Source organism: Uranotaenia lowii, chromosome 2 (genome assembly GCF_029784155.1).
Source record: "Uranotaenia lowii strain MFRU-FL chromosome 2, ASM2978415v1, whole genome shotgun sequence".
Classification (NCBI taxonomy): domain Eukaryota; kingdom Metazoa; phylum Arthropoda; class Insecta; order Diptera; family Culicidae; genus Uranotaenia; species Uranotaenia lowii.
In genome coordinates, this window is record NC_073692.1 from 13748492 (window position 1) to 13775994 (window position 27503).

Consider the following 27503-nt stretch of genomic DNA (forward strand, 5'->3'; position numbering starts at 1 on the left):
CAATTTAGAATGCTAGTGGAGGAAGTTGTGGGATGAAGAAGTTCTGATTTGTTGCATCAAGCATTTCAGGAGTTATATTTGAAAAAGGGTTAGTCGAACAAGAACTTAACAAATAAGCCATACGAAATTTGAGAAAAAAATCTTAAGTTTTTCGGAACATATATTCTGATCTCTGTGGACTTATCTTGGAAATCAATTCAGTTTAGTTCTACAGCTTGTTCAAAAATTACCCTGGCTTTGCCCTGCCCTGGAACAATATGTAAGGACGTGATATCTTTCGTAGACAGCGCCGAGTGATGACAGAAAGCACGTTACTTCTGAAAACTTGTGCATGTGATGTGTGTAGCAGCTATTATTGAATTGTTTTTCTTTCGATTATCATATTCATACTATCTCCATCTCTTTCCCTCAGGCATCGCTCGGATTATTTCCCAAGGGTTAAGCGATGTCTCCCGGACTGCTAGAGGTAATTGATGAAATGGGCTTAGCTGCTGCTCATACACGGGTTTAGTTATCAGTATAAAACTGATGGCCCCCAGCGATCACTGTTTCACTAATTGTATAGAACAGCCTCGAGAGTGATCAATTTTATTGCAAGGTCTTTCCAGAATGAAATCGAAACTGCTAACGGTGTTGACTCTTGTCGTTCTGCACTTTCACCCGGGAAAATCAACTTTAGGTAGGAGTCCATAATATTATTTCAATCATCCGAAATAAAAAATCAACGAAATTTTCCCCAAAAATTCAGCCCCCGTACTGAGTGTTTGTTCCCGCAATGACCCAAATTTCGAAAAGTGTGTCATGGAGGTGGTGTATCGGATAAGGAAAAACGTCGCCGATGGCGATTACGGAGATGGCCGGCCGGCTCCGAAGCTCGATCCGATGAACTTCGACCTGATGAAGATCGATCGGGGTCCCACGTTCCACCTGAATCTGATCAACGTGACCATCCAGGGGGCGAGTGATTTCAACATCAAGAAAATTCGGTTAGTTGAACTATTTATTTTATAAGAAAAATATTCTAAAAATTGGGTGTTTAAATTTTAGAGACAATTTACCCGAAAGGAAGTTTGTTATAACGACGGTGATACCGGTTATGAATATCAATGGAAAATACGATATGAATATGAACATACTGTTGATGCAGGTGGCCGGAACGGGTGATTTCCATTTGCAACTGAGTAAGTCTTCTTAATTTGCATAAAGCCTTAATGCTGAGCCCATTTCAGTTAAAAAGCTTTTAATAAGAAAAATAACCTTCAAAACAGTCATATTTATTATAAAAGTAGGTTCATTTTCAATATTACAACATTTTTAAAAAGTGTTCGGATCAAAAAGTGGTCAAGCTAAATTGCGTGTAAATCGATTATTTGTTTATTAAAAAAATCAAACTATCATTCTTTTAGTAGTTCTGGCCTTTCGTTTGACGCCTGCATCAGTTTTTGTACAGTCTTTACTTTATCTACTTTCTTCGCCACAGAACGCCAGTTTTCTTTGAACTGCTTTTCTAAAATGTTGATATCTAGCATAACATTTCAAAAGGGCGAAACTGCCAAATGTAAACAAATCGAGTTAATGGTCATTCCGGATGCACGCGGTTGCACTTTACCTATTAAACGCGGTTTCATTTTAAAATTACTTAAAACTTTCAAAAAATTGATAAAATTCAATTGGGCGAAACTTTCTGTTGATGCATTTTCGTTGGAACGTGAAGTTACGCCTATTCAAAATGGAGTGAATTTTTCTATTCATGTAGGGCCAATAGGCGTAACTGAGTTGACCGTGTGTGACAAAACGGCCTAATTAGTTTTTGCGTGTAGGACGAATGGGCGGAACTTCAAAACCAAAACTAAAACGGCCGATCAATTGGGCGAAACTTGCAGGCGTAACTGGAATCGAAAACAATAAAAGGGCGAAACTCGAAAATCCCTGAAATAAAGCGAAAAAAGTTAAAGTTCTTGATAATCATCGAGCAACAAGGAAATATAATTCACATTTTTAGATTTTGTTGAACAAAAGGTGGTCGATTTTTTAAATAGGATTTGAATAGGTGTTCCGAAATTTCAAACGCGTTTTTCTCGTTCCGAGCTAACTGCTAGTTTCGCCCTTATGAAATGTTACGCGAGATATTGGTACATTTGATCCCTAGAGATCAAAACGGTACATTCTTCTTCTGAATGGATCGCGATCATTGCTGATTAAGAGATTACTAATATTTATCCAATAACTAATATTCATACAAAAACTGTCTGAAGAAAGGGCTAAAATAATTAATTTTCTTTTAATTATAGAAAATAGCGCCGTTAAGTATGCAATGTCATTAGGGTTGAGACAAAGTTTTAAAATTTTCTTCTTCTGACAGTTATAAATTGAGAAATTAGAACAAACATGACCAAAATAGCCAATTGACATTCTATCTTGGGGGTTTGTTTGATTTTTTTTTCCAAGGATTAGAGCTTCCTGAACGAAGGGTTAAGTCTCCTTCAATAGAGGATCAAGTTTGAATTTTGGAAATTTCAACTGAACATTTTTCATAGAGAGCAAAAAGTGATTGCGAGTGCTCAAAATTTAAAACTTAATGAGTGTTACGATGTTTGATAACAAAACAGTGGCTATCTTAGAGCTATTTTTTGTAAATGATAAACTTTGATTTTTCCGTTAGCTACAGCTCAACTTTTATGTTCGATTGATTCAAAAATACACATGCGTTTTGGAAATATAATTTTGTATTTAAGTTTTTGTTGTTGAAAACAACCGTTATTCTTGGTATTTACGGATAATAATAAAATAAAACTTGATATGTATGGTGATGCTTCAAAAACAGCGTAAAGCAATAATTTTAAAATTAGGGCTAAAAAATTCCAACATTGCCTCATTTTTAAAAGCATTGGGAAGTATTAGAGAAACATGAGATATCAGGGAAAGAAAGAACATAAGCCCTAAATATCATAAATATTATAAATATCGAGAAAGATACAACGGCACACCGGCAGGGATTCGAACCCGCAATTTTCGCTTTCCGCTTTCCGGTTCAAGTCCCTGCCGGCGAGGCGTTGTATCTTTTTCTAGAAATTTATGATAACGTTTTTTTGTCTTCTTAAGGTACTGCTTCACTACCGCCTAATATTTTTCGATAGGGCAAAGTTCTGGTGTGTTGGGGGAGTTCTTTTTTTTGAGCACAACCTGAATGTAGTTAGTGGCATACCATTTCATGGCCTTTTTCCATAATGGCAGGATTATATATTATCTCTTTGACGTTTTTCGGGGAGTTATAGAAAATATAAACGTTTTCACCAGTGTTCAGACGTTTCGAGCTACACTGACATTCGCTCATATTCAGTGGACATTAACATTATATATTGAATAATTAAATCCTAAACTTAATTAACAATTTTAAATAAATGTTACAATTTGCTGAACTTCGTCCATACCAGTGGTCGGCAACCTTATGAATCAGAAAAGCCAAAAACTACAAATTTTCTAAATTTTAGAATTCAAAAGAGTCACATTAAAGGATTTATTGCTGTTGTTTGATAAAAAAAAAAGCATATGAACGACCATTTAACATGAGATTAAAAAACACGTTAGTAACAGAAGAATTTTTTTTTCTAACTCTTGTATATTTCTGTTAAATCTGTTTTTGTTTATCATCAAGTACATGGATTGTCTTTTGGATCATCAACCTTTCAAAATAGTTTGATTTTAATGATTGAGCCCATTGAGTAAACATCGGCCCAAGAAAATGCAAATAAGATTAAGGCTTAAAGCATCAAGCTTATATGAATACCTTGCATAATGTTGAAGTGAAAGATTTGAACATATTAACATTAGCAGAATATATTTTTTATTTCTTTGGAAAAGAAAAGAACTTATTTTTAAATGTTTCAATAACCCAGAATAAGGTCGATAAGGCCGAAAATTTTCATCTTCAACATTTATGTTGATTACATATTTCATTTCAAACTAAGATTTTACGAATTTCATTACATCAGGCGAACGTGTTTTTAGTATTTTATGCATCTGGAAAATTCAAAATCCTCTTTTAATATGTTACCTACTTATCAAACTTGATAATATTTTACGGAATGATTGATTGACTCATTTACGATCTTGGAAATTTCAACTGAACAATTTTCAAAGAGGGCAAAAGAATTATTACGAGTGTTTAAAATATTAAACTTGATGAGAACTACTTTCTAGAAATGATTAACTTTAATTTTTCTGTAAGCTACTGTAGAGAATATTAATGGTATATGATAATCAAAATAATGATGTACAGTTTATAAGATACATCCGTGGAAAATATCGTGACAGTATATTAATATGAATATTAAATCAATCGTGACACACTGTGATAATGAATGAATGACACCTTTCAAATAAAAAGTCATGATTAAAAGCTTCATTCCGAGATTCCGTTCAGAAAGTCGTAAAAGAGAACGAAAAGTATAATAACTAAAGAGCTGAGAGAGAGAGAATCATCAACAACCAACGTGCCTCAATGAGGGAGAAAAACTCGAGGTTCGTGTGAATCGTGTGATGGATAGATCAGTCTATAAAGAGAGCTTAAAAAGAATAGTTTGTTTTCGCGAAGTTAACATTTTATTCGAGCGTATTCAAGTGAAATTGAAAAAAATATCGACCATTCACGACAGCTACATCTCTATTTTTGTGTTTGAATGAGGAAGTTGAGGGAGTTTTCGGAATTAAAATTTAGGGAAATAAATAACAAAACCAAAAATGCAAAATAACTAAGGGAATTGATTACTAAAACCATTTTCATATTCATGATCATCACACCAATTCGAAAAAATAATACATTTTTCTCATACGATTCAGCTTAGCTTAGCTTAGCTCGATTGGCTACTCATATCCACTTTAAATCATTGAACTCAAAACGCTTCATTTACAGAGTTTTTTTTAAATCGATTTTAGCCGAACCTCGTTTTTTTACATTTGTTTTCAAACTATACCTGTTCATTTCGAATTCCATGATCGCTGGCGTGGCTAAGCAGAACAAGTTCCACGTCGCCAATGGTTTCTACTCCGTGATTAATCGAGGCCAGGGATGATTACTGTCAGAATGTCATTTGACATTTTTCCAAAGATTAGAGCGACATTCATCAGTTCGAAAACGACCGTCGCAATCATGTCCTTTTTGGATTTTGTGAATGTAATCGCTATGAAATTCCTTCGAGAAAATGTCAAATAACATTTGGGTGCAAATTAAAGAGACACCTTGTAAATCTCATTTCCATATCCATCACGCATTTGTCAACATTGAAATTCCATTCATCCAAACATTTATTTTTATCATTTCAGCTAGTAGAATTTTTTACCCCTAAATGTACGCAATATCTTTTTGTTCAGAAAAAGTGTAAAAATTAGTTTCAACAGAACCAGAAATTACTGCAATTGGTGTCTTTATGCGTTATGGCTTTTAGGCTTCAACAATTTATCAAAAACTATACATTTGTACATACGTTTTCATTAGATTTTTTATTAAAATCAAAATTTGTTACAACTTACCCCTTTTTCTGATTATGTATGTACGTATGTATGGTTCCCCCATCGGTAGCAAGGTCCTGCCTATGTCTGTGTGGCTTGGCCTTCGAATTGCTTCTCAGGCTTCCACGGCCGATGGTTCGTCGAGAGAAGGCATCCAACCTTCAGAGACCTACAATGGTTGGCAATCCACTCCGCTTGCAATAGTCTCTTCAGATTTACCCCAGATGCATTCCCTCTGAAATATATAATTATTTATACAATGAAACACATTTTACCTGTCGGCAACTTATGGGATCCGAACCCAAAAGTTTTTCTTGCCGATACCGGGAATCGAACCCAGTACGCCTGGGTTACCAGACTCGCGCCAGCCTATCCGCTAGACCACATCAGCGCTCGCAACTTACCCCTATTTCTAATTATAGAGAAAATCGTATGTTAAAAAAAAGTAAAATAAAAATAACTGAAGAAACCAATAATTTTTCTGACTACGTCAGTTTGATGTCCCACTAACCTTAAAACTTTTGAGGTATAAAGGGTATGATTATCTGTGGACGTGAATTTTTTAGAAGCCATTGAAGTTGAAAAGTGTTGCATGTTGCGCAGTTGAGGGTTTTTATTTTATACTCTAAATTTTAAGTCCAAATTAATGCTTTGGACTCAATTATTTCCTAAACCAAGAAAGTCCGTTCAAGAGTTGTATCAATTTTAAAATTACCACTGGAACAAGAGCTGATAGACAAAATTTGGCAAATGATTCGGATTCAGGACGCCAAAATCATCCAAAAACAGTTATTAAATCATAGGCAACAAAAGTTCCCTAGTTTGATGCCGCTGATGTAAAGCAGGTATTTTTCCCCATCAAGAGCTTTCGATCGATAATCGATAATTCGATTGATATCAATCGAAAACGATCACTGAAAAAGTTAGTACACCAAGGTCTTTTTTTACACTGATATACGTACCGCGTAAAAAAAAACCGTGTAAAAAAAAACCGTGTTAATTCCCGAAAACCGTGCAAAAAAAAACCGTGCTAATTGCGGAAAACCGTGTAAAAAAAGACCTTTAAATTTATGCAGCTTTGAAACTTGTAACAATAAGACATGTAACTAGACATTTTAGACCTTAGACCTGACACCTGGGACCTGAGACTTGAGACCTGTAACTTGAGACTTTAGACTTAAGACATGAGACCTGAGATCTGAGACTTGCGAACTGGTACCTTGAACTTGAGACCTGACAATTGAGACATGAGACCTGAGAACTGATACGTGAGACCTGAGACTTTCGACATGACACCTGAGACCTGAGACCTAAAACCTGAGACATGAGACATTAGACATTAGACATTAGATATGAGACCTACGGCATGGGACATTAGACCTGAGACCAGAGACACAAAACATGAGACCTGAGACATGAGACCTGAGACATGAGACCTGAGACCTGAGACCTGAGACCTGAGACATGAGACTTGAGACATGAGACATTAGACATTAGACATGAGACCTAAGGCATGGGACATTAGACCTGAGACCAGAGACACAAAACATGAGACCTGAGACATGAGACCTGAGACATGAGACCTGAGACCTGAGACCTGAGACCTGAGACCTGAGACATGAGATTTGAGACATGAGACATTAGACATGAGACCTAAGGCATGGGACATTAGACCTGAGACCAGAGACACAAAACATGAGACCTGAGGCATGAGACCTGAGACATGAGACCTGAGACCTGAGACATGAGACTTGAGACATGAGACATTAGACATTAGACATTAGACATGAGACCTGAGACTTGAGACATGAGACATTAGACCTGAGACATGAGACATGAGATATTAGACATTAGACATGAGACATGAGACATTAGACTTGAGGTCTACTGTCTCTTGTCTCATGTCTCATGTCTCATGTCTCATGTCTCATATCTAATGTCTAATGTCTCATGTCTCATGTTTCATGTCTCAGGTCTAATGTCTCATGTCTCAAGTCTCAGGTCTCATGTCTAATGTCTAATGTCTAATGTCTAATGTCTAATGTCTAATGTCTAATGTCTAATGTCTCATGTCTCATGTCTCATGTCTCAGGTCTAATGTCTCATGTCTTATGTCTAATGTCTCATGTCTTATGTCTCATGTCTCATGTCTCATGTCTAATGTCTCATGTCTCATGTCTCATGTCTCAGGTCTTAAGTCTCAGGTCTAATGTCTCATGTCTCAGGTCTCATGTCTCAGGTCTCATGTCTCATGTCTCAGGTCTCAGGTCTCAGGTCTCAGGTCTCAGGTCTCAGGTCTCAGGTCTAATGTCTCATGTCTCAGGTCTCAGGTCTCATGTCTAATGTCTCAGGTCTAATGTCTCAGGTCTCATGTCTCATGTCTAATGTCTCATGTCTCATGTCTCATGTCTCATGTCTCATGTCTCATGTCTCATGTCTCATGTCTCATGTCTCATGTCTCATGTCTCATGTCTCATGTCTCATGTCTCAGGTCTCATGTCTCAGGCTAATGTCTCAGCTCTTATGTCTCAGGTCTCTGGTCTCAGGTCTCTGGTCTCAGGTCTCAGGTCTCAGGTCTCAAGTCTCATGTCTCAGGTCTAAAGTCTCATGTCTCGTGTCTCGTGTCTCGTGTCTGCGGTCTCAGGTCTCATTTTTCAGGTCTCAAGTCTCAGGTCTGATGTCTCAAGCCTCAGGTCTCATGTCTCAGGTCTAATGTCTCATGTCTCGTGTCTGAGATCTCAGGTCTCATATTTCAGGTCTCAAGTCTCAGGTCTAATGTCTCAGGTCTCAGGTCTCAGGTCTCATGTCTCAGGTCTCAGGTCTCAGGTCTCAGGTCTCAGGTCTCAGGTCTCAGGTCTCAGGTCTCAGGTCTCAGGTCTCAGGTCTCAAGTCTCATGTCTCAGGTCTCAGGGGTCTCATGTTTCACGTTCTTAGTCTCAGAGCTAAGATTTTCCCAACTTCAAAAAGATTCTAAGTGTCTAATGAAAAGGACTTAGAATATTTTCTCTCAAAAACCGTGTTAATTCGCGAAAACCGTGTAAAAAAAAACCGTGTTAATTCCCGAAAACCGTGTAGAAAAAGCCGTGTAAAAAAAAACCGCGTAAAATAACCGCGTAAAAAAAGACCTAGGTGTAATTTGTTATCGAAATACCGGTATCAGAACTTTTCTTTTACCGTGGTTGAATTAAAGGAAATCTTTCGATTGCTTTGATTCAGTAGAATTGTTCAACCAAGTAGGCTGACAACACACGATTTACGTTTGCTGAATTTTGTGCAAAAAATTGAAATGTACTTAAAATAAACCAAATATCTACTCAGCTGTCGTCTAAAACTTTTGGAATCAACCCGCAGTATGGTGCATCGGCCAAAAGTTTGGGATCAGTCTTCTCAAACATACACAGCAAAAAAAAAAATGTAACGCTGGCCGATGTAATTTATGAAGATGTAAGCCAACCGATGTATTTTTTTGGATAATCGTTATAATATTACATCTTTTCTATGTGCACCATGCAAGTAAGTCCATTTGTGTAATATCATAACCAGCAGTGTAATATCGCATCGAGTAGTCAACGTTCATCCAAATTGACATTTGATTTGTTATATTATGCATGCAGGAAAAATCCAAAATATTAGCGCTAGTAATCAAAGCTGCTGTGCCTACTAGCGACACGTCGCATACGTCGCGACGTTGAAATTAATAACGACGCATCGCCAGTTTCCTAGGAAACTTGAAGCATGCGACTGATGACCTAGGGAAAATGTACAGTAAATAACGTAAACAATGTTCGAGTACTACATTGAAATCGCCTACTGGACTGAAAAAAGAATAACAAACCTGCGAATGACAGGAATCTCGCTAGTAAAAAAGCGTCGCTAGTCCTTCTGTCGCTATTCGGTTTGGTGCTATACACATAATACATATTAAAAAGTAGATGGAGGATTGCGAGGCTCAGAAAGATTTGTTTTTCTGGTGAGTATTATCAATCTTCTCAGAAAAAATAAGCAAAACCTTCGAACAAGGTCTCATTTTCTATTTTTTTTTCTAGAACAATTTAGCTCAAGGACACCGGCGTGAATAAAAATATAAATAGATTTGAAACCATCCGGGTGATAAGGTGAGTATTTTTTGCCGACCTGTTTATCCACAATGTGCTCATTTTCAATACATTCTTTCAGGAAGTAACTGTTACGGATGGAAAACACACTCTGGCTGTTTCTTCCTGAGGATTGGGAACCTCGAACAGGCTCAAATCTTACTGCTACGGTGCCTTGGCGATTTTGCTCCGTTTTCGATGAAAAATTCCCAGCAAGGGAAGGAAGTTCATACTGCTATCAGAAATTCAAGTGCAATATATTGACAGGATTTTCATAGTCCAGCTCAGGTTCTGCTGGATTTGTGTGACACGGGAGCCTTTCTTCTAAAAGGTTTAGTGAACTGCTCAGAGAGTATCAAGACAACCCATAAAGGGCAGTTCTCGATAAAAATAAGAATATTATGTATGTTGATGTTTTCAAATAAATTACCTGCCAACATTTTCAATATAATTGCTCAGTTTGTATCTCATTCAATTTCCTGATCCTCATATTTTTGCAAATCCATATCTAAGATCGGAGTCTTAAATTTGACTTCCAAGTAAAAAAACGGAAACAATTACCAAGTTTATGTAGAATAAAGAAATTATCAAAACATTCAGGTACATTAGAAGCTCTAAGCTATCGCGCTCGAATTTGTCTACTGTCTTTTGATGTAATTTGTTTTACATCGTTTAGATGTAGTTCACAACCTACATCAATATAATGTAATATTAGAGTCCTTTTGCGACTCAAGTTATGTGCACGTTTTTGATGTAATATCGCAACACTTTTTTTGCTGTGTACTGTTTTTTTTTTCGTAAGTATCTCTGTTATTAAACGACGTATTTCTGCTATATAGGATGCAATGGTGACATCGTTTTGGAGCTCCGTAAAAAAAATTTCATAAAACATGTTTTAAAAGTTACTTTTGAGTGTGTTTTCGGGCGGATTTCTTTTGGTTGATAGGGAAGATTACAACATGCATCGGCGACCAATACATTTTATGATAGAGATATTTTTATGAGTGAAACAAGTTATTCCCCAGAGTGGGTGAGCCATTTTCACTAGTGACTTGCCCCCAAATCTGCCGCTGTTTCCTAAGAAAAGTCCGCCAATAGTTTGGCCAAAAAGAAAATTACTCAATAATAAAATGTCTCCATCGGTTTCGAATGTGTACTCTCCTGGATTTCACCGAAAATGGGCTGAAAATCAAAAGTGTGACTCTTGAAAAATTATTTTGAATTGACTCGCTGATAGAGAAGAGACAAAGGAGCCTAGAGAAGGTACTCTAACGCGATTAGCGGATAATGGAAGTATGTATGTACGATGATTAAGTGGCAGTGAATTTCACCGCTCACAAGGCAAGTCAAGAATTCAAGTGGTTCAAGTATAGAAACAGTATGTGTGGACATTTGCTTGTTCAGAGAATCACTTTCATGAAATCAAAATTTGCGATGCCTTGGAAACTGTTGTCGTTGAAATCACGGCTTACTATGACCTGCAAGATTACTAGTTTGCTATACAAAGATCCGTGTATCCGTGATAATTTCTTTCGTATTGATGGTGGGGTAAGTTTAAATAATAAGAGCAAGTTCACTGGTGTTGGGAAAAAGTGGTAGATATTTTGACATTTTGAAAATTTCATCATGCAAAAATGTTTTCAAGATCGTTGGGCGTATTTTTTTACAGCACTGTTTCTATTTCAGCCGTATGTGATAGAAATATTGCTATTTTTGCATCAAAGCATGCGAAACTACAACACGTGTTGTTTAAAAACTTGAAGGCCACAGATCTTGAAAATGTTTTTGTATGGCAAAATTTTCAAAATGGGCTAAAAGTGACAAAGTTTCCCAACACCAGTGAACATGCTCTAATCAATTATATAAATAACTTCATGTTAAATAGTTTAACTCTATTATGGGGTTTAGTGGGGGGGAATGAACAGGACATCAAACGATCCGAAAACTGAGATACAATGGAATGTGGGTTCAAGCCAGCCGGAGTATCTCGGCAAATTTGGAAACATGAGTAGGTTACTTAGGTAGGTACCTTTTCAGGATTCTTTATTCGTTTGAACAGTTTGAAGGGAGTAAGATGAGTCAAACCTTTTCCAAACCAGTGTTATTGCCTTTTCCTAAATCAATTGAGAACCCCTTTGATGGCGCCTCAGAGTGAGCAATATCCGCAAGAAACTTGCGAAAGAAAATACTGAGTCTTGTTAAAGAATGAACACCGGTTGATAAGCCTATCCTGGCCAAAGTATGAAAAAATGTGTGCTATTGAAAATCAATAAGTAACACCCTGTAACGAAATGAAAATCGATCTGTAGAATGCAGTTATGTATAGTCTGACGACCGTAACTTCTAGAAGACAACTGTTTAGTTTATAAAAGCTGTAAAAAGTGGCTCAAAAATTTGTAAAGTCTACTTTTCGACACTGAAAACAGTTTCAAAAAGTGCTTCTTTTCGACATTGTTTTTTTTGCTTGCAAATGTAAAGTCCACGAACTATTTTATCAGAAATTTTCGGTCATTGGCATGGTCGTCCACATGCGGTTATGTGTTTAGATGTGCTTTTTGAGGGTATATTAATGAATTTTTAACAAGAATTTTGTATGCAACTCGTAGCAAAACTTGTTTTTTTTTTTCAGCACTAGACTCGGCAAGCCTATAGCTATAGCTAAATTTACCTCCCGTGCTGAAAAAAATCTTTATTTGCAACTTGTTATATAACGATATTATGTGTTGAAGTCAATACTCTGTTCAAAGTTCGTTTAAAGTTTCAATTACTATCTCGGGCGTGTGCTTTGATTTTTATCAATTATCATTTTAAAAAAAACCTTGCTAAGTCTCGAAACCAATTTCTTCCCACTTGAATTTAAGGATCAGTTTAACGCTGTACAGATCGATATCAAAAGTGTGCTTTTTGTTTAGTTTAGCTTCAGTTATTTTCGTATTTTGAAAACAATTGGAAAAATAAAAACTAAATATTCTTTATTGAACTAGAAAGATAGAATCTGCGTTAAAAATCGCCATGTTATTCAAATAATCATTAGTGTCCACAATATCAAATTGATCCCGATACGCATCAGAATCATGATTGAATTGATCAACGGATTTGTTTTTGATACTGATTGCACATTCTTGTCAAGCTACCTACTCGTTACAGACCATTTGCATACTAAGTCAGCGAAATATGATCACATAAGAGCGATAGATTTAAAAATTACTATCATCAACTATAATTAGTTAAGTAGCTGTGGGACCGTATTGTAAACTTATACTTAAGTCTCACCGGAATGTGCTTTAGGTTTTTTTTCTCCCTCCAGCCAGTCCGATTACACACAATGTATGGACGCGATCGCTAAAACTACCGAGGGGCAACGGGTTATTCAATCTTAGAACTTAATTGGTTCGGAAACTTACTGAAATTGATTGACAAAGACGAGCTTGATAACAACTTAATTTCAGATGAAATTTTTTTTTTCACTTGAATCATTCCAGATGACACCGTTGCCAATTTGAAGATGGAGTACAAAGTCACCCCGCAGGATGGTAAAAAATTTTGTGCGATTCGAACCGGTTGAGCTGAAGCTGCGATTCCCGAAGGCAAAGTTCCATCTGACGAATCTGTTCGGTGGTGATCCCCAGCTGGGTGAATTCGCTAATCGGGCGATCAATGAGAATCCCAGCATCCTACTGGATGAGGTTAAGCCGGCGTTTGAGAAAAATCTGGCCCGAGTTTTCACGGACATTTCCAACAGTGTTGTGGTGGGTGCTGAAGAATCGGAATTGCTACCACCGTAGGAAGGAAGATTTGCACGATACGCTAATGAAATTAAATAAAAAAAAAAGGTAGTTTAACGTTTAACTAGATCATTTTTTATCACATTCATGTTTGAGGTTCATGTCTGGGTTTTTGTTCTAATATTTGAAGTGGGAACAAGGATGTTCAAAATTGTGAATGAACTGAATCTTATTGTTTCTCTCAAGTAAATACTCATCGGTTGAACAAAGAAAATTCCTACACGTGCCCTTATTTTCAACGGGCGAATTTGTTTACTATTCTACTAGCTTAAATTATTGAAAATAAGCGTTGAAATATTTTGCCTGACTTACACAATTTAATCTAATGATATACGGCATCAATCATCACCATCCGTGTCTCAGGAACATCAGGGCCCTCGGCGATCATTACTGATCTTCCCGGAGCGATACCGATATCGATCATCATCAGCCAGTCAGCCAGTCAGCCAGTCAGTTAGTAGGTAAGTCAATAAAAGCTGCTGCCAATTTCAGCCTAACCAGTTACTGAGAAAACTAACTTGAACGAAACCTGTCAAACGGCCACATTTTCCATCGATTAAGTAGGAAGCCGGCTCGAGTAAAACGGACCCTACCCTACCCGTTTTAGTACCCAGATATGGAAATGCGCGAGAATAGTCGTCACCAATTTAAAAGGCCGGATCGTCATGCTACTACTGCTGCTGCAGATCTACGGAGCTCCCTAGAACCAGAATCACTCGGATACCCAAAGACCGGGATTCCGTGTCAATTAGTGAATTACCTAGTAGCCCGTACTTAGCTAGAAGCAGCAGCCTCCGTAAGATAGCCGTTAGACTACATACCGGACAGTATCGGCCATAATGATCCGTATTAACGTTTGTTGTTTGCACTATAAACGTTCGTGTGAAGTTTAAGACAAAAGACTGGGGGTGGGCAAGACACAGTTCGAGAATATAAAGTGTTTTAGAAAGTTTAATAAACTTCCTGCCTTATCTATCCAAGGAGTATTATGGATGTTCAAAAAATATCGATATCATCAAACGAACTATTTTCCGAACTCGTTTACTAACAAGTTAAAACGTTATAGCATCGCAAACAAAAGGAATGATTATATCAATTTAAGTGCACAATTGCACCACTCTTCTGCCAATAATTCTTTTATGAAGACATAAATTACAGCACTAATTTAAGTTACAGTAGGGGTTTCTGTATTATCCGAAGTAAAACACTCAATGTAGCAAGCAAATTTATCCATCTGACAAAAAACCTTGATCGACATTTTGATAGACTAAAACAGGTCTAAATAGATAACAATCGCTTTCGCATTCTAGAGACGTCTTCAAGCAATTGAATTATTTACACGTTATGCGGGTCTGTATGGGGAAAATATTTTATGTTTGCCAGCTTGAGCAACATCAACACACGTTCGTAGAAGTTTTTGTTGAACTTTTTTTTTTTGTGGAGGGAAGTCAACACAAACGACATGTAAGTAAACAAGTAATGAAAATAAACCGAAAAAACACAAAAAAAGAGGTGGGTGACGTTAGAAGCTCCAATATAAAAGTATCGCCAAGTAACTATTACTAGTATCATAATCACAATTTTGGTTTTGTGGATCGAGTTCAAATTGTAAACATAAACTTCCGTCCGTTTTACACTTTATTAAGTTGTTTACTCATGATAGTGAATAGAATTATCCAAAAAATTATCTGAAACCTAGTACTCATTCTTTTATTACTTGTAAAATATGAGACTGATGATTTGCGATTTTGCGCAGCATAAATTAACATTAATTGAACTTACCTAGTTACATATTGAAGGCCTCTATTGTACCAAGATAGTAAAAAAACTACCATTCATCACGACCTCCGATTAATATTTTCACTTTTGTACACTTTCCGGGGCACTTTACGGGAAAATACAAAAGGTCGCTTCAACCACTGCGCCGAATTGTTGTTTTGCGAATTTTTGCATGAACGGTAATTTAGCGAGATGCAAATAGCCGTAAAACCCAAAATGCAAATGAATGACTTTCTCATTTTAAGTCTAAATAAGTCTTAATTTCAATTCATGTTCTAAAATTTATTTATTGATCAAATAAAACTAAATTTTTACTTAACGCGAAGTTGACGACCAGACTTTGTTCGGTTTTTACGAACTTTCGTATAAGCTCTGAAAAAAGTTTTTTTGGTTGTGTTCTACCACTTTAACCTCTTTTTAACAGATCACGTGTTCGGAATGGATGACAGCCTCATTAAGAATACGCTATCGTTTAGCTTTCCGGACGGTGCTGCTGGTCCATTTCTTGTAGAGGTGGCTAGATTTGTCAAAGCATTTGACGCCGACAGAACTACAATGGTAACGAACTATAAAATTGCCGATGAAAGGTCAGTCTATATAAAATTCAAGACAGATCTAAATATGAAGGAGGCTTTAGCTCAAAATCCAGAGATGCATAATTTTGAGTATTTCAACGGTGCCAAGGTGTTAGTAAAGATGGGCATTGCTGGAGGAATAACAAAATATGTTCGACTATTTGATCTTCCTCCGGAGGTTTCAGACTCGGATATAATAGCGGTGCTTTCCAACCATGGCAACGTGAAAAGAGTGATTCCTGAAAGATTTCCAGCAGATCTCGAATTAGATTTGTTTACCGGAGTCCGAGGGGTATATATTGAATTAAAATAGGAAATACCTACTAGGCTTTATTTCCTCAACCGGCGTGGGCTCATTTTTACGAGGGCTTGTAACAGAGGTGCTATCTTTGCAAGATGGAAGGCCATCTCACAGTGGACTGTCCACAGAACAAAAAGCAGCATCTGGAACAAGTAAAGAAAACAGGTCAAGAAGCACAACAGGCGGGAAGCGCAGATGGGAGCAACGTCAAGCAGCTTTGCAAAATTCAGTTTCATCGTTAAAAGTAGCTGGTGAGGATTCCAATGCAGTTAAATCGGTGTCGATGCGAAAAACGCCGGCGGGGATAGAGGAAGTGAGTCAGGTTGAGGTGGAGGCATCTTCAAAGTTGAAAGAAGCGCTCCAAAATGCTTGTCCTGAAAGTTTCAACGGAAACAATGGCGTTATGGAGACGAATTTTGATAGCACAAACGGTGGACTAAAATGAACACATTCCGATGATTCTACAACCTCAGTAAACACCGACGAGGATAGTTTCGTAAGATCAGGGAGATCCAAGACGCGTCGGGCTAAAAAACGTTCTCTGGAAACTTTGGCCTTGAATCTGGAAGTTTCTTTTCGAGTAAGGTAGGGCGCAGATCAAGCAAATAGATAAAAGTAACTTAACCTAAAATCAACATGTTTTGTAATGTACTTTGTAATTTGATGGTAGGATAGAAAAAAGTGGCCCACTCTCCGGGGATCGCAGCAAGTGCCCGAGCATGGATGTGTTTTTTTTTTCGCCGTCGCGTTTCTCCCGTTTGTTTTCTCGCGAATTAGAAAATACTGTGAATTTTAACTATTTCGGGACTTCTGTTACGATCGAAACATTTTAAAATTGATTGAAATGCATCCAAATTACTAGCAAAGAAATGCAACTGATGTTTTGTTTTGCTGGACGAATCTTGTGAGATTTCGATTCGCTTTCGGGAGACCGGAGTACGGTTCGGATTTTGTGTGCGCTACGTTCGCGGTTACTAATAGCATTATTTTATTGTTTCGAGTGCCATTCGAAGGTTTATTCTATTTGTTTTATAGTGTCGTTTGGTTTCATCTGCAAGTTACTGTTAGGTTTTCTTTCATCAGATTTCCAAAAGCTAGGAAATTTTGAACAACAAAGTGATCATTTTATGAAGAGGCTCTGCCGCCATTCAGCGATAATTTTTTTTCTCCCCCGTTATGTCAGACAGTTCGTCGGCGTCGTGAGTGTGTGGTTGTTTTGATTTTTGGATAATCTGAAAATTTCCGAAATTGGGGCGATCTGTTTGTGAAAATGTATGGCGTCTGGGTTAAGTGGAAAACCCACACAAATCATCCAATGTCCGGGTTAAGTGGTGAATTTGTTCCTGGAACAAAAAGTTTAAACGTGACGTTGTGGAATATGGGCTTGGGTTTAGTGAGAATGTACTGAAAATCCCTATGCTTCAACATGAACTTGTTGGAACTTTATTGGTGCAAAAAACATCAAATGGTACAAAAGCAGAAAATCTCGGTGAGGATGTTACATTTTTTATTTTTCTAAGCTTTTCTTTCTTTTCTCTACTGTTGACTTTATTGTTGATGAGTTAATGTGAAAGAATCACATATGAAAACCTTTCAAACATAAAAAAATATCGACATCCTTCGGTAGATTTCGGTTCGATGGGGCCACACAAATCCGTGTGAATCGACTCCAACGCACAGTGAGTTCTTCTATCCTTTGATTACTGTGGTTGCCTTTCATTCCTGGAACACACGTTAGTTGGGCGTCTAGTTTTTCAATCGATTCCGATAATACGCTGCATGTTAGAAACGGACCTAATTTTTTCAATTCCGGCAAAGATGTGTAACGGAAGGTTCGGAGTCGAAAGAATTAGGTAAATTTTACTATTGGCCAGGTTTTATTTTTACCCACCCAATCTCCCGACTATTCCGATAATTTTTTTTTCTTTTCAAATTGCTTTTTATTTATTCCAAATTGAAAACATATATTTGAAAATTTTTCACAATAATACTATGTCACAAACTACATTTTCTATGAAGTATCTAATCTTAACTAATTCGACACTTTTCTAAACCTTGCTTCGATAAACGATTTTGCACGGACTCTTACTTTTGTGGAGATTTTCTCAAGTGTGTTCATTTTTGTGCGACGGCTCCTACTTCTTCCCGAAGTGCGAGTGTGCCCTTCCTCATCGGTACCATTTGTCGAACTTCCGTGAGATCCCTTTGAGAGCTGCCTTTTCAAACACGCTTTTCCACTTTCGACTTCTACCATATCCGTTTCAACGTCTGATTCACTGGATGACTTTCGAGACTCCGGTTGGACCACGTTGAGTGACGCACTTGATTCTGGTTTCTTCTGCTTCGTAGATTTAAGAACTTCCGAATAACTGCACTCAGCTTCCGCTCCTAGGTCGTATTTATCCAAAGTTACCTTATCGTCTGGAATTTTCTCTGTTCGTTTGTTGGAAATTATGCTTGGTCTGGCTTTGTTCTTATTCTGAGGGCACTCAACCTTTAGGTGGTCCTCAGCCTTGCAAAGGAAACACTTTTGACACATTCCACCGTGACGTGAAATCGCTTTTCCGGACTTTTCTGCACTGTTATCATTCTAGAAGTCAACCAATTTACTTGAAAATGAAAAAAATTGTAACAAACGGTCGCAAATTGAATTTCCTTTAAAATGAATATAATTTGGTCATTTTAAAATTTAAGTTGTTTTTGTTGTGATTAATTACTTTTGTGACGTGAATTCACGCTAGAATTACCCATTTCCGACTTTAGTACATACATCTTTGATTTCCTGTTCTCTCTGTGGAAATAGAATATTGGTGTCTTCGAATGAGTTGTAAAGAAAACAGTTACCCACAATTTAATGTACGTAGCTTTTCGATTGAATAATAACGAACGAAGTTATGCTTATTTGAAGTTGTGACGTGAATTCACTCAGTTCAAACAGAACAGGGTAGTTGAATGAATTCACGTCACGAATAGTTATACCTGTGGTTATACTGAACCATTATTTGGAGCCTTCAAATTTTATGTACACTTTCAAAAACGATATTCTGTTGTTTCGTCTTTAACAATGATCAATTTTCAGTATCTGCACCTAACTTTTTCCTTATTTTGATTATCACTTAAATAGCAACATATTGAGGGATCATATGTTAAAATTATTACTGCCTTCATTTAAAGATTCACCAAAAAAAAAAAAAAATTAATTTTTATTTCAATCTTTTTGTATTTTTATTTCAAAATAATGAACTTATTAAAAAAAATCAACTAAATTATGCTCGATTTGTAAAAATCCGACCATCTTGAGGGTCAAAACAGCTTTCACAGCACATTTTTCGTATAAAATTTAACAAAAAACACATTTTGTGACGTGAATTCACTCATTCGCGCTGTTGTAACTCAACTAGATTTCAACCGATTTCTATTAATTTTAAAGTTTTAGAATCGTCTTATCATTTCCAAAGAAAATTTCATTTTTTTATTTAAAAAAACTCAGAGTTTTCTCGTAAAATTAAAAATTTCCCTTTTTTTGTGACGTGAATTCACTCATTTGCGACTGTTTTTGTTTGCTTTTCATACCAACCACATTGGATATAAATAAATTCTTTTTTCTACAAAATGAAGCCGTGTTTTTTGGCTTCTCAACATACTAAAAATATTTCCAAAAAAAATTCATCCATATATTAAAATTAATGATTTTGTAAAGGTTGTCAAAAACACCACTTTTTTCAACAAAAAAAACTGATGTTCAAAATCATCTAAAACATGTGTAAAAAAAACTTTTTTCTCTTTTTTCCGTTGGTTTTGTGTGATTTGAATTATCAAAATTATAGACAATTTTGAGATTTTTTGATACGCGAACGGATAAAAATCACTTTTGAGCGGTACAAGCGCGTGGAATGTGTCTTTTGCTTTATGCCTTCATATCTCTACTTCCTCAATCGAAAGGGACGGCTTTACCCTTTCGATTGAGGAAGTAGAGATATGCTGGAATTATTTTTTTTACGTCAATATAGACGCCTCGGACACCGGTGAAAAGATCTAGTTCAAGATCGGCTGGAAATTTCTCCCGTACAAGTCGTTTCACATTTCCATATTTTGACAAAACTGCGGTTATGTCGGAATCGGTAACCTCCGGTGGTAAATCGAAAATCCTTACATACTTTGTGATGCCTCCAGCAACACCCATCTTCAACGTAACAGTTTCTCCAGTGGAATATTCAAAAATGTGATCCTGTGGATTTTGCGCCACCGCATCTTTGAAAGCTTCTTCCGATTTAAACTTTATGAAAAGCGAGCGTTCTTCTGCTATCTTGTATGTCGATTCCATAGATAGCTTATCTGCTGCAAACGCTTTTCAAAACGGGCCACTTCGTACAAACTTGGTCCTGGTGCTCCATCCGGAAACAGAAACGACAACGTGTTTTTAACTAAACCGTCGGCCATCGTAGAACACGTGGTCGATCAACTTTAAGGTTAGGGTACTCAAAACCGCACTTTATTGTTGAAGAGCTCATGAGATATATGTGTTATCTCAACAACGTCAGATCATCAACTGATATAATTTTTTGTTAGAGTGTAGTTTCATTCAAATTCTATTTACGGATCACGTCCGACTGGCACCTTCCTGGGGAACCATGCATGGTCCCACTGTCTGCCTCGTACTTGCCTCCGAGACGCTCGACGGCCTGGCCATGTTGCTGCTAGAGTTGTCGTTTCTGCTGCTGGTGCAGCACTTCCCATGCAGTCGGAGGTTTGGCTGGTATCGACACCGATGGCGACGCACGACATTGCCGTGCCGGATGTGGTTGCTGGAGTTGTTGATTGCCGTGGGCCGACGCCCCACTTATCCTGACGGCACTGTCAATGTACTGGCTCCGAAGCCGGTGATGATGCAGTGGCCATCTGTGCCATCTTCTCTGTGTGGAGCAAAAGCTCCGAATCTTTCTCCCCCGGGTGCAGACCCGCAGGCCCAAAAGCCTCCGCACTAACGACCGAGCACCACACTTTTTTCTCTCCAATTTGCCAAAACCCAACTGACCTCCGGAATTATCGATGACAGGACCGGTTTTTTTTCTTTTTTTCGAGAACTATGGGCTGTCGGATTTTTCAAAAATAAGTTCGATACAGTGGGCCAAATCTGGTCGAACAAGTCCACTCTTGGTTTGTTTTTGATTAGGGGTGGTTTTTTGAACTGTATTTTTGCTCAAATCACACCATTATAAAAGTTCTAAAAATCAACTGTAACAGATGAGTGGCGGATTCAGAGTCAGAGTGAAATATTTTTACGTCAATTTGCATATCACCTCTTTTTCACTCTCCTCGCCAACCAACCTTCTGCTATAGACCGATTTTTCTGGTTAAACCATTGTCCTCGTACCTGCTTTGAAGCCGTCTTGCCGTCTTCGCAACTCTGACCAACCCGTAGATACTCGGGTCGACGGTTAGACATATCGTGACCTGTGCTAGGAAACCTCAACGCTCACCCCCGGATCTTCATGGCCGTTTTTCGCTTTCACTGCGCGCCAGGTTCTTTCCTTAATAAGGACCACCTTGGTCGCTAAAGCCTTTGAACTATCGTTCTCCCAATCTCGTTTTTTTAACTTTGTTATTCTTCTAAGCATCAGTTACTATGTAGCTTGCTGGGTCCAAAACCTGATAAATAAATTGGTTTGGTTGAGTTTTGATATCAGAATGAGCTTATTTCAATTATTTAATTATTCTCAATTGTTACTTTTTTTAGCTACAGCATCAAGAACACGTCCATCGTACGGAAAAATGCTAGGAAGGCTTGAATGGTAACCTGAAATCATGCTTCAAGTGCGTGGGTAAGATAACTCCACCGACATATTGTCGTTCCTACGACTGACACTGTGGGGATAAAACTTGATTCTTCCAAAATGGACATCGTAGGAAAATGGCTTATCACTGACGTGTAACATTCTCAGAGGAAAGTTTTCGAATGGTTTGTTAATGATTGATTTATTTTTCTGTAAGTCAAGGCTAGTGTTGCATGTTGTTCTATTTTTTTTATTAAATTTTGATACTTTTCTGTTCAAAAAAAGATTGCGATTTTATCATCGCTTAAGGATGCCTATAAAAACTTCATAATTAACTTTGCAAAAAGCACCCGAGGAAAACTCCATTACGCAACTCGACCAAGGAAGTCACAATAAATGCAAGTTAAAGGTCACACGGAATAAGAGGGAAGTTTACTACAAACACACATGTTTGTTAACATTTTTTTTTCTCCAACGCGAGGGTGCCCACCACCAGAACTCGTAGGAGTGTCGCCGCTGTTGATTCTCACCCTGATTTACTACCCGACTAACAATGTGCATTAAAATGGCAGCACCGAGTGGTGGAAAATGTGCTGCGGCAACAAGAAGCATCAACAAAAACATCAACAACAGTCAGTAAGTCAGTAGTCAGTAGAGATAGACTTAGTTAGTTAACCTGTCGGTCGGCCTAACTAAATAATCGTGGTACAGATATCTCGCCACTTCGCGCGTTGGGAGATGTGTATAAAAATCGGCGAAACGGCTCTATTTGTTCTGTTGCCTCTGCTCCGCGAGGTGGTGAATTCAGGAAGTAGATACCAGTGCAAGTTGATCTGATCCCGTTGCCAAGCAAGGAGCCCGGAAGAAGTAAAAATGAAGTTCCTTGCTTCGACCATCGTTTCAATTTCGTTGATCCTTGCGCTCAGCGTGGGAGACAGCAGGGCGGAAATTGGTAAGAGTGACAAATTTTCCGGATAAAAAAGGTGTGAAAGTGCTTAAAAGTTGGTTTCTCCCAAAAATAGCGGAAGTGCTGTCTGGAGTTTGTCATACGGAGGATCCGAAATTTTCGGAATGTGTCGCGGATGTGGTTGACAAGATAAGGCCTAACATTGCCTCCGGCAATTTTGGCAAGGATCGCGTAGCCGTTCCTCTCGATCCGTACTGGATGGATAAGATGGACATCGATCATGGGCGTAGCTTCCGGTGTTTTCTGCGAAATGTAACCATCGAGGGAGTGAGCACGTTCCAGATTCTTAAGATCAAGTAATTGTGGACATTTTTTGGACTGATTGTGTGTGATGATGAAAAGTGAAATGTGTTGTTGTTTTTTGTTTCGTCAACAGAAAGGATATTCCGGCAAAGAGGTTTAACATCACTGTGAGGATACCGAAGCTTTTCGTTTTCGGAAAGTACGATTTGGATATGAACATACTGCTGCTGAAAATTTCAGGCAAAGGAGACTTCAATTTGACTTTAGGTGAGTAACCTTCGGATCTCTAGAATTGTTACTGACAAACTGATCACCTTTTTAAAATTTTTGTTCGTTGAATGATTTAGAATGTTCGAAACCAAATTCAATTATTTATTCATGTTCAATTAAAATTCCATTCAAATCAACAAAAATCAGAAATTATTATTCGAATGTAGGTAGTCGAAGAACAGAATATTATTTTTGAAGGAAATTTGAGGTTTGGGTTTTCAAATGTTCTAACAATAATTGAATAAGAATCTAGTGAAAAATCCAGACTATAATCTTGTGTTTCAAAAAGATAAAAACAGAATTTAAATTTTTGAAACCTATTGATGTTTGAACATAATAAACTATATTGCAGAAGTTTTCAAATTTTTGTTCTTTGTGAATGCATCTTAGTTTGCAAAATTTTGAAAGTGAAAATGTACAGAAAAATTGGCCATTACTTTAGCAAAATTTGAGATATCAATCTCAAAAAATTAGAATCGAAGCACTTAACTGTTCGAAACAAAACTAATGGTGCTAAAACTATTTAACTCTCAAATATGCTTTAAAAAGTGTTTGTTTTCAAGGTTATTGTTCCTTAGATTGATTAATTTCTGAAAAAAAACGATTAATATTTAATATTTTAAAGCTGCTTTCATAGGAGGTAATCGCAAATTAAAATGAATAAGCATAAAACTGCGATAACCTCTCTGAAGAAAAACATAATCTTATTTTTTCTATCGACGCAAACAAAAACAAGAACTTTGAAATTTTAAATATGACAACTTGTATTTATTTTGAAGAATAAAAATTCGAAAAACTAAACGGGTTTTAAAAAATTTCATAATTTTGGAAATTTTTAGCAAGTCTACGAGTTTTGAGAACTTGCGAAATTCGAATATTTTGAGAGTTCAACGAATTCGAAAAATTCTGATTATGAAGTCTATAATTTCTATAGATTTCAAAATTTAAATTTTTTTTTAGAAAATAAATTTTTTTCAATTTTTCCAAAAAATTTAAGGTTTTTGAAAATTTTTAATGTGTATTTCTTAGAATTTTAAGATGTTTTTTAATTTTCAAGATTATTTAGAAGTTTCCAATTAGACTGTCGATAATTTTGAGCACCATGATTATTATGAAAATTTGAACAAATTTGTATTTAGATATAGCCATTGCTTGAAAAATCTATTCTTGAAAATTATCAATTTTTAGAATGAGAAATTTTTTAAAAAAACTGGAACACTTCAAGAGTTTTCAAATTTAAATATTTTGCGGCACTTTGACATGATATGAATTTTTGGTTTTTAGATGATAAAGGTTTTTCAGTATTGGAAATATGCCAATTTTAATCAAATTTAAAATTCGAAAAGCTTTGAGAGTTTTAATTTTTTGAGAACTTGGGCTATATTATGACATGTTTAAGAGCATTTGGAATGATGAAAAACCTTGAAAAATGTAAGAAACTTTTAAAACTTTAAAAATATTGCGAAAGTTAATTTCAAAAATTTTGAAAATATGAAAAGTTAGAGGTCTGAGAATTTCCATAGATCAAATTTGACTTATCAATATGTTTTGAGAATTATTTTAAAAATTGATGATTTCAATTTTTGGAGATTAGCGAATCTAAATTTTAATTTTTTTTAATATTCATTTAGGAATAAAAAAAATCCAAAAACTGAATCATAAAAATTATGAGAGTTTTGGATACTTTGACTATGTCTAAAGTTTTAAGTTATTCAAATAGTTTAATTTTTTTGAAAAGTTTGTCATTTTGAAAAATATTGGAATGTAAAAATAATCCTTTATTTAGAGATTTTGTTTGATTGAAGATTTTATCAGTTGATTTAAGAATTTCAATGACAAGACAAAATTTACAGAAAATTCTAATATATTATGAATCTCTTTGTCTGAATTTTCGATAGATTTGACAATTGTAACCATGTTGAGGATCATGGTTGGAAAAAGTGTAGAAGAATTTGGCAAATCATATAATTTTGGATATTTTGTATTTGAAATGAGTCCATCTGTAAATGTTAGATTGACAAAGAAGTTGAAGAAAATGGAAAAACTTTTGTCATGAATATGTCGAAAAAAATACCTAATACATTGTACAAGGTTTGAACACGCAATCTCCGGCTTTCTAGGCCAACGCATTTCCGATTTTTCTACAGGAGTCAGGAGTTTTTTCATTTCATTTAACTTCTTTGCCAATATAACCTTCGATGATGGAGCTATTTTTGGCATTTCGTATATTTTTAAATTTGTAAAAAACTTAAAATTCTGAAAATTGTGTGAATATTTGGAAAATTAAAGGGCATTGGCAATTTAAGATTTTTGACAATTTTGACAATTTTGTTTTGAAAATTTTAAAAATTTGGAGAGCTTTAAAAATTTTAACGATATAAAGGGCTTTAAGGTTATTGAAGAAATTTGACAAATATGAATTTAAAAAAATTTGAAAAGGTGGAGGTTTTCAAGATTTAAGAAATTAAAAGAAAGAAGAGTTTAAATTTTTTTGAAAATTAAAAAAAAAATAAGAATAATAGGAACAGAGATAATTTCGATGATTTTGATATTTTGTGGAGTGCTAAAGTATTCAAATTTAAGAGTATTTAAGAAATTTATTTTTGAATCTTAAAGTTTTAAAACAAAAATAAATTAAAAATCCTTACAAATATAAGAATTATTTGTAAACTTTCAAAGTTTTGAGAACTTTGAAATTTTAATGTAAGATTAGTTTTTTTTTTTTGGGAATTTTTGGTTCATAGATAATTTAAGAATTTAAAAAAAATCCCAGGATTGCTTAATTATTAAATTTTTAAGAATTTTCGAGAAAAATGTGATTTTTTTAATTTTTGATCATCAGAATCAAAAGTATTTTGTAACACAAAATTTTCAAATACAGTACTCACTAGTAAATCAGGCACTTTTGTTCGGAAAAGATTGGTAAATGGAGAAAAATTGAAAAAACAAATAAAAATTGTCAAAATTGAAAAAAAAAATTTAAAAAGCTTTAAAAACAGCTAAAATTGATAAAAATGTATAAATTGTTTAAATTTAAAAAATCGTAAAAAGTGTTAAAATTATAAAAATTGTAAAAACTGTGAAAATCGTTAAAAGTTTCACAATTATAACAATTTTTACAATTTAAATTAAAACAAATTAAATTTTAAAAACCATAGTTGATAAAATTGTAAAAATTGTCAAGATTGTAAAAATTGTAAAAATTGTTAAAATTATAAAAATTGTAAAAATTGTAAAAATTGTCAAAATTGTCAAAATTGTCAAAATTGTCAAAATTGTCAAAATTGTCAAAATTGTCAAAATTGTCAAAATTGTCAAAATTGGCAAAATTGTCAAAATTGTCAAAATTGTCAAAATTGTCAAAATTGTCAAAATTGTCAAAATTGTCAAAATTGTCAAAATTGTCAAAATTGTCAAAATTGTCAAAATTGTCAAAATTGTCAAAATTGTCAAAATTGTCAAAATTGTCAAAATTGTCAAAATTGTCAAAATTGTCAAAATTGTCAAAATTGTCAAAAGTGTCAAAAGTGTCAAAATTGTGTAAGATTTAAAAAAATCTTCTACACAGTACTGAGTTTCGCAAGATTTTATTCAAATGTGTTTTGTTAGCATAATTGGTTGAATAACTCTTCTGAATCGAAGCAATCGAATGATCTTTATTTTGGAATACTGTGGTTTAATTACAATCTTACGATTGCTTTGATTCAGAAGATTTCTCAATTTAAATTGATTGAATTTCAAATAATATTTTTTGAAAATTCAAGATCGAAGATATAAATTCCTTTTTTTATTTATTTCAGGCAACACCTTGGTCAGTCTCAAGCTGCAGTATTTCGCAGACACCAAGGACGGAAAAGACTACATGCAGTACCGTCCGCTGGAGATCAAATTCAAATTCGACAAGGCCGAGTTCTATCTGAAGAATCTGTTCAACGGCGATCCGGCCCTGGAGAAAATTGGCAACCAGGCCATCAACGCCGATCCGCACGTGCTGCTGGAGGAAGTGAGGCCATCGATGGAACAACAGCTGCGGGATTCACTGACCGACATCTCGAATACTGTGGTGAGGGGCTCGGAAATTCTGGAACTGCTGCCTCCGTAAGCGTTTGTTGAGGGTCGAGTGCACGTGTGTAACTTTATTCAATCGATTCCAAAGAATTAAAGCTGTAGGGTAATAGGTTTATGAATTTGTTTTATTCCCTGAGAA

At 35.9% G+C, this 27503-nt stretch overlaps 2 protein-coding genes across 2 annotated transcripts; both read left to right on the forward strand.

The window, feature by feature from the left end:
• The first annotated feature begins 517 nt into the window (after window positions 1–517).
• Window positions 518–27479, forward strand: LOC129741074 (uncharacterized). The gene is made up of 7 exons (XM_055732775.1): window positions 518–679; window positions 749–986; window positions 1048–1181; window positions 13085–13135; window positions 22839–23079; window positions 23160–23293; window positions 27097–27479. Exons 1-7 carry the CDS (start codon window positions 610–612, stop codon window positions 27396–27398), a joined length of 1170 nt encoding a protein of 389 aa, XP_055588750.1. The 5' UTR covers window positions 518–609; the 3' UTR covers window positions 27399–27479.
• LOC129746071 (uncharacterized) lies at window positions 13070–13434 on the forward strand. Its single transcript, XM_055739517.1, has one exon. The coding sequence runs from the start codon at window positions 13133–13135 to the stop codon at window positions 13385–13387; it is 255 nt and encodes an 84-aa protein (XP_055595492.1). The 5' UTR covers window positions 13070–13132; the 3' UTR covers window positions 13388–13434.
• Window positions 27480–27503: the final 24 nt, after the last annotated feature.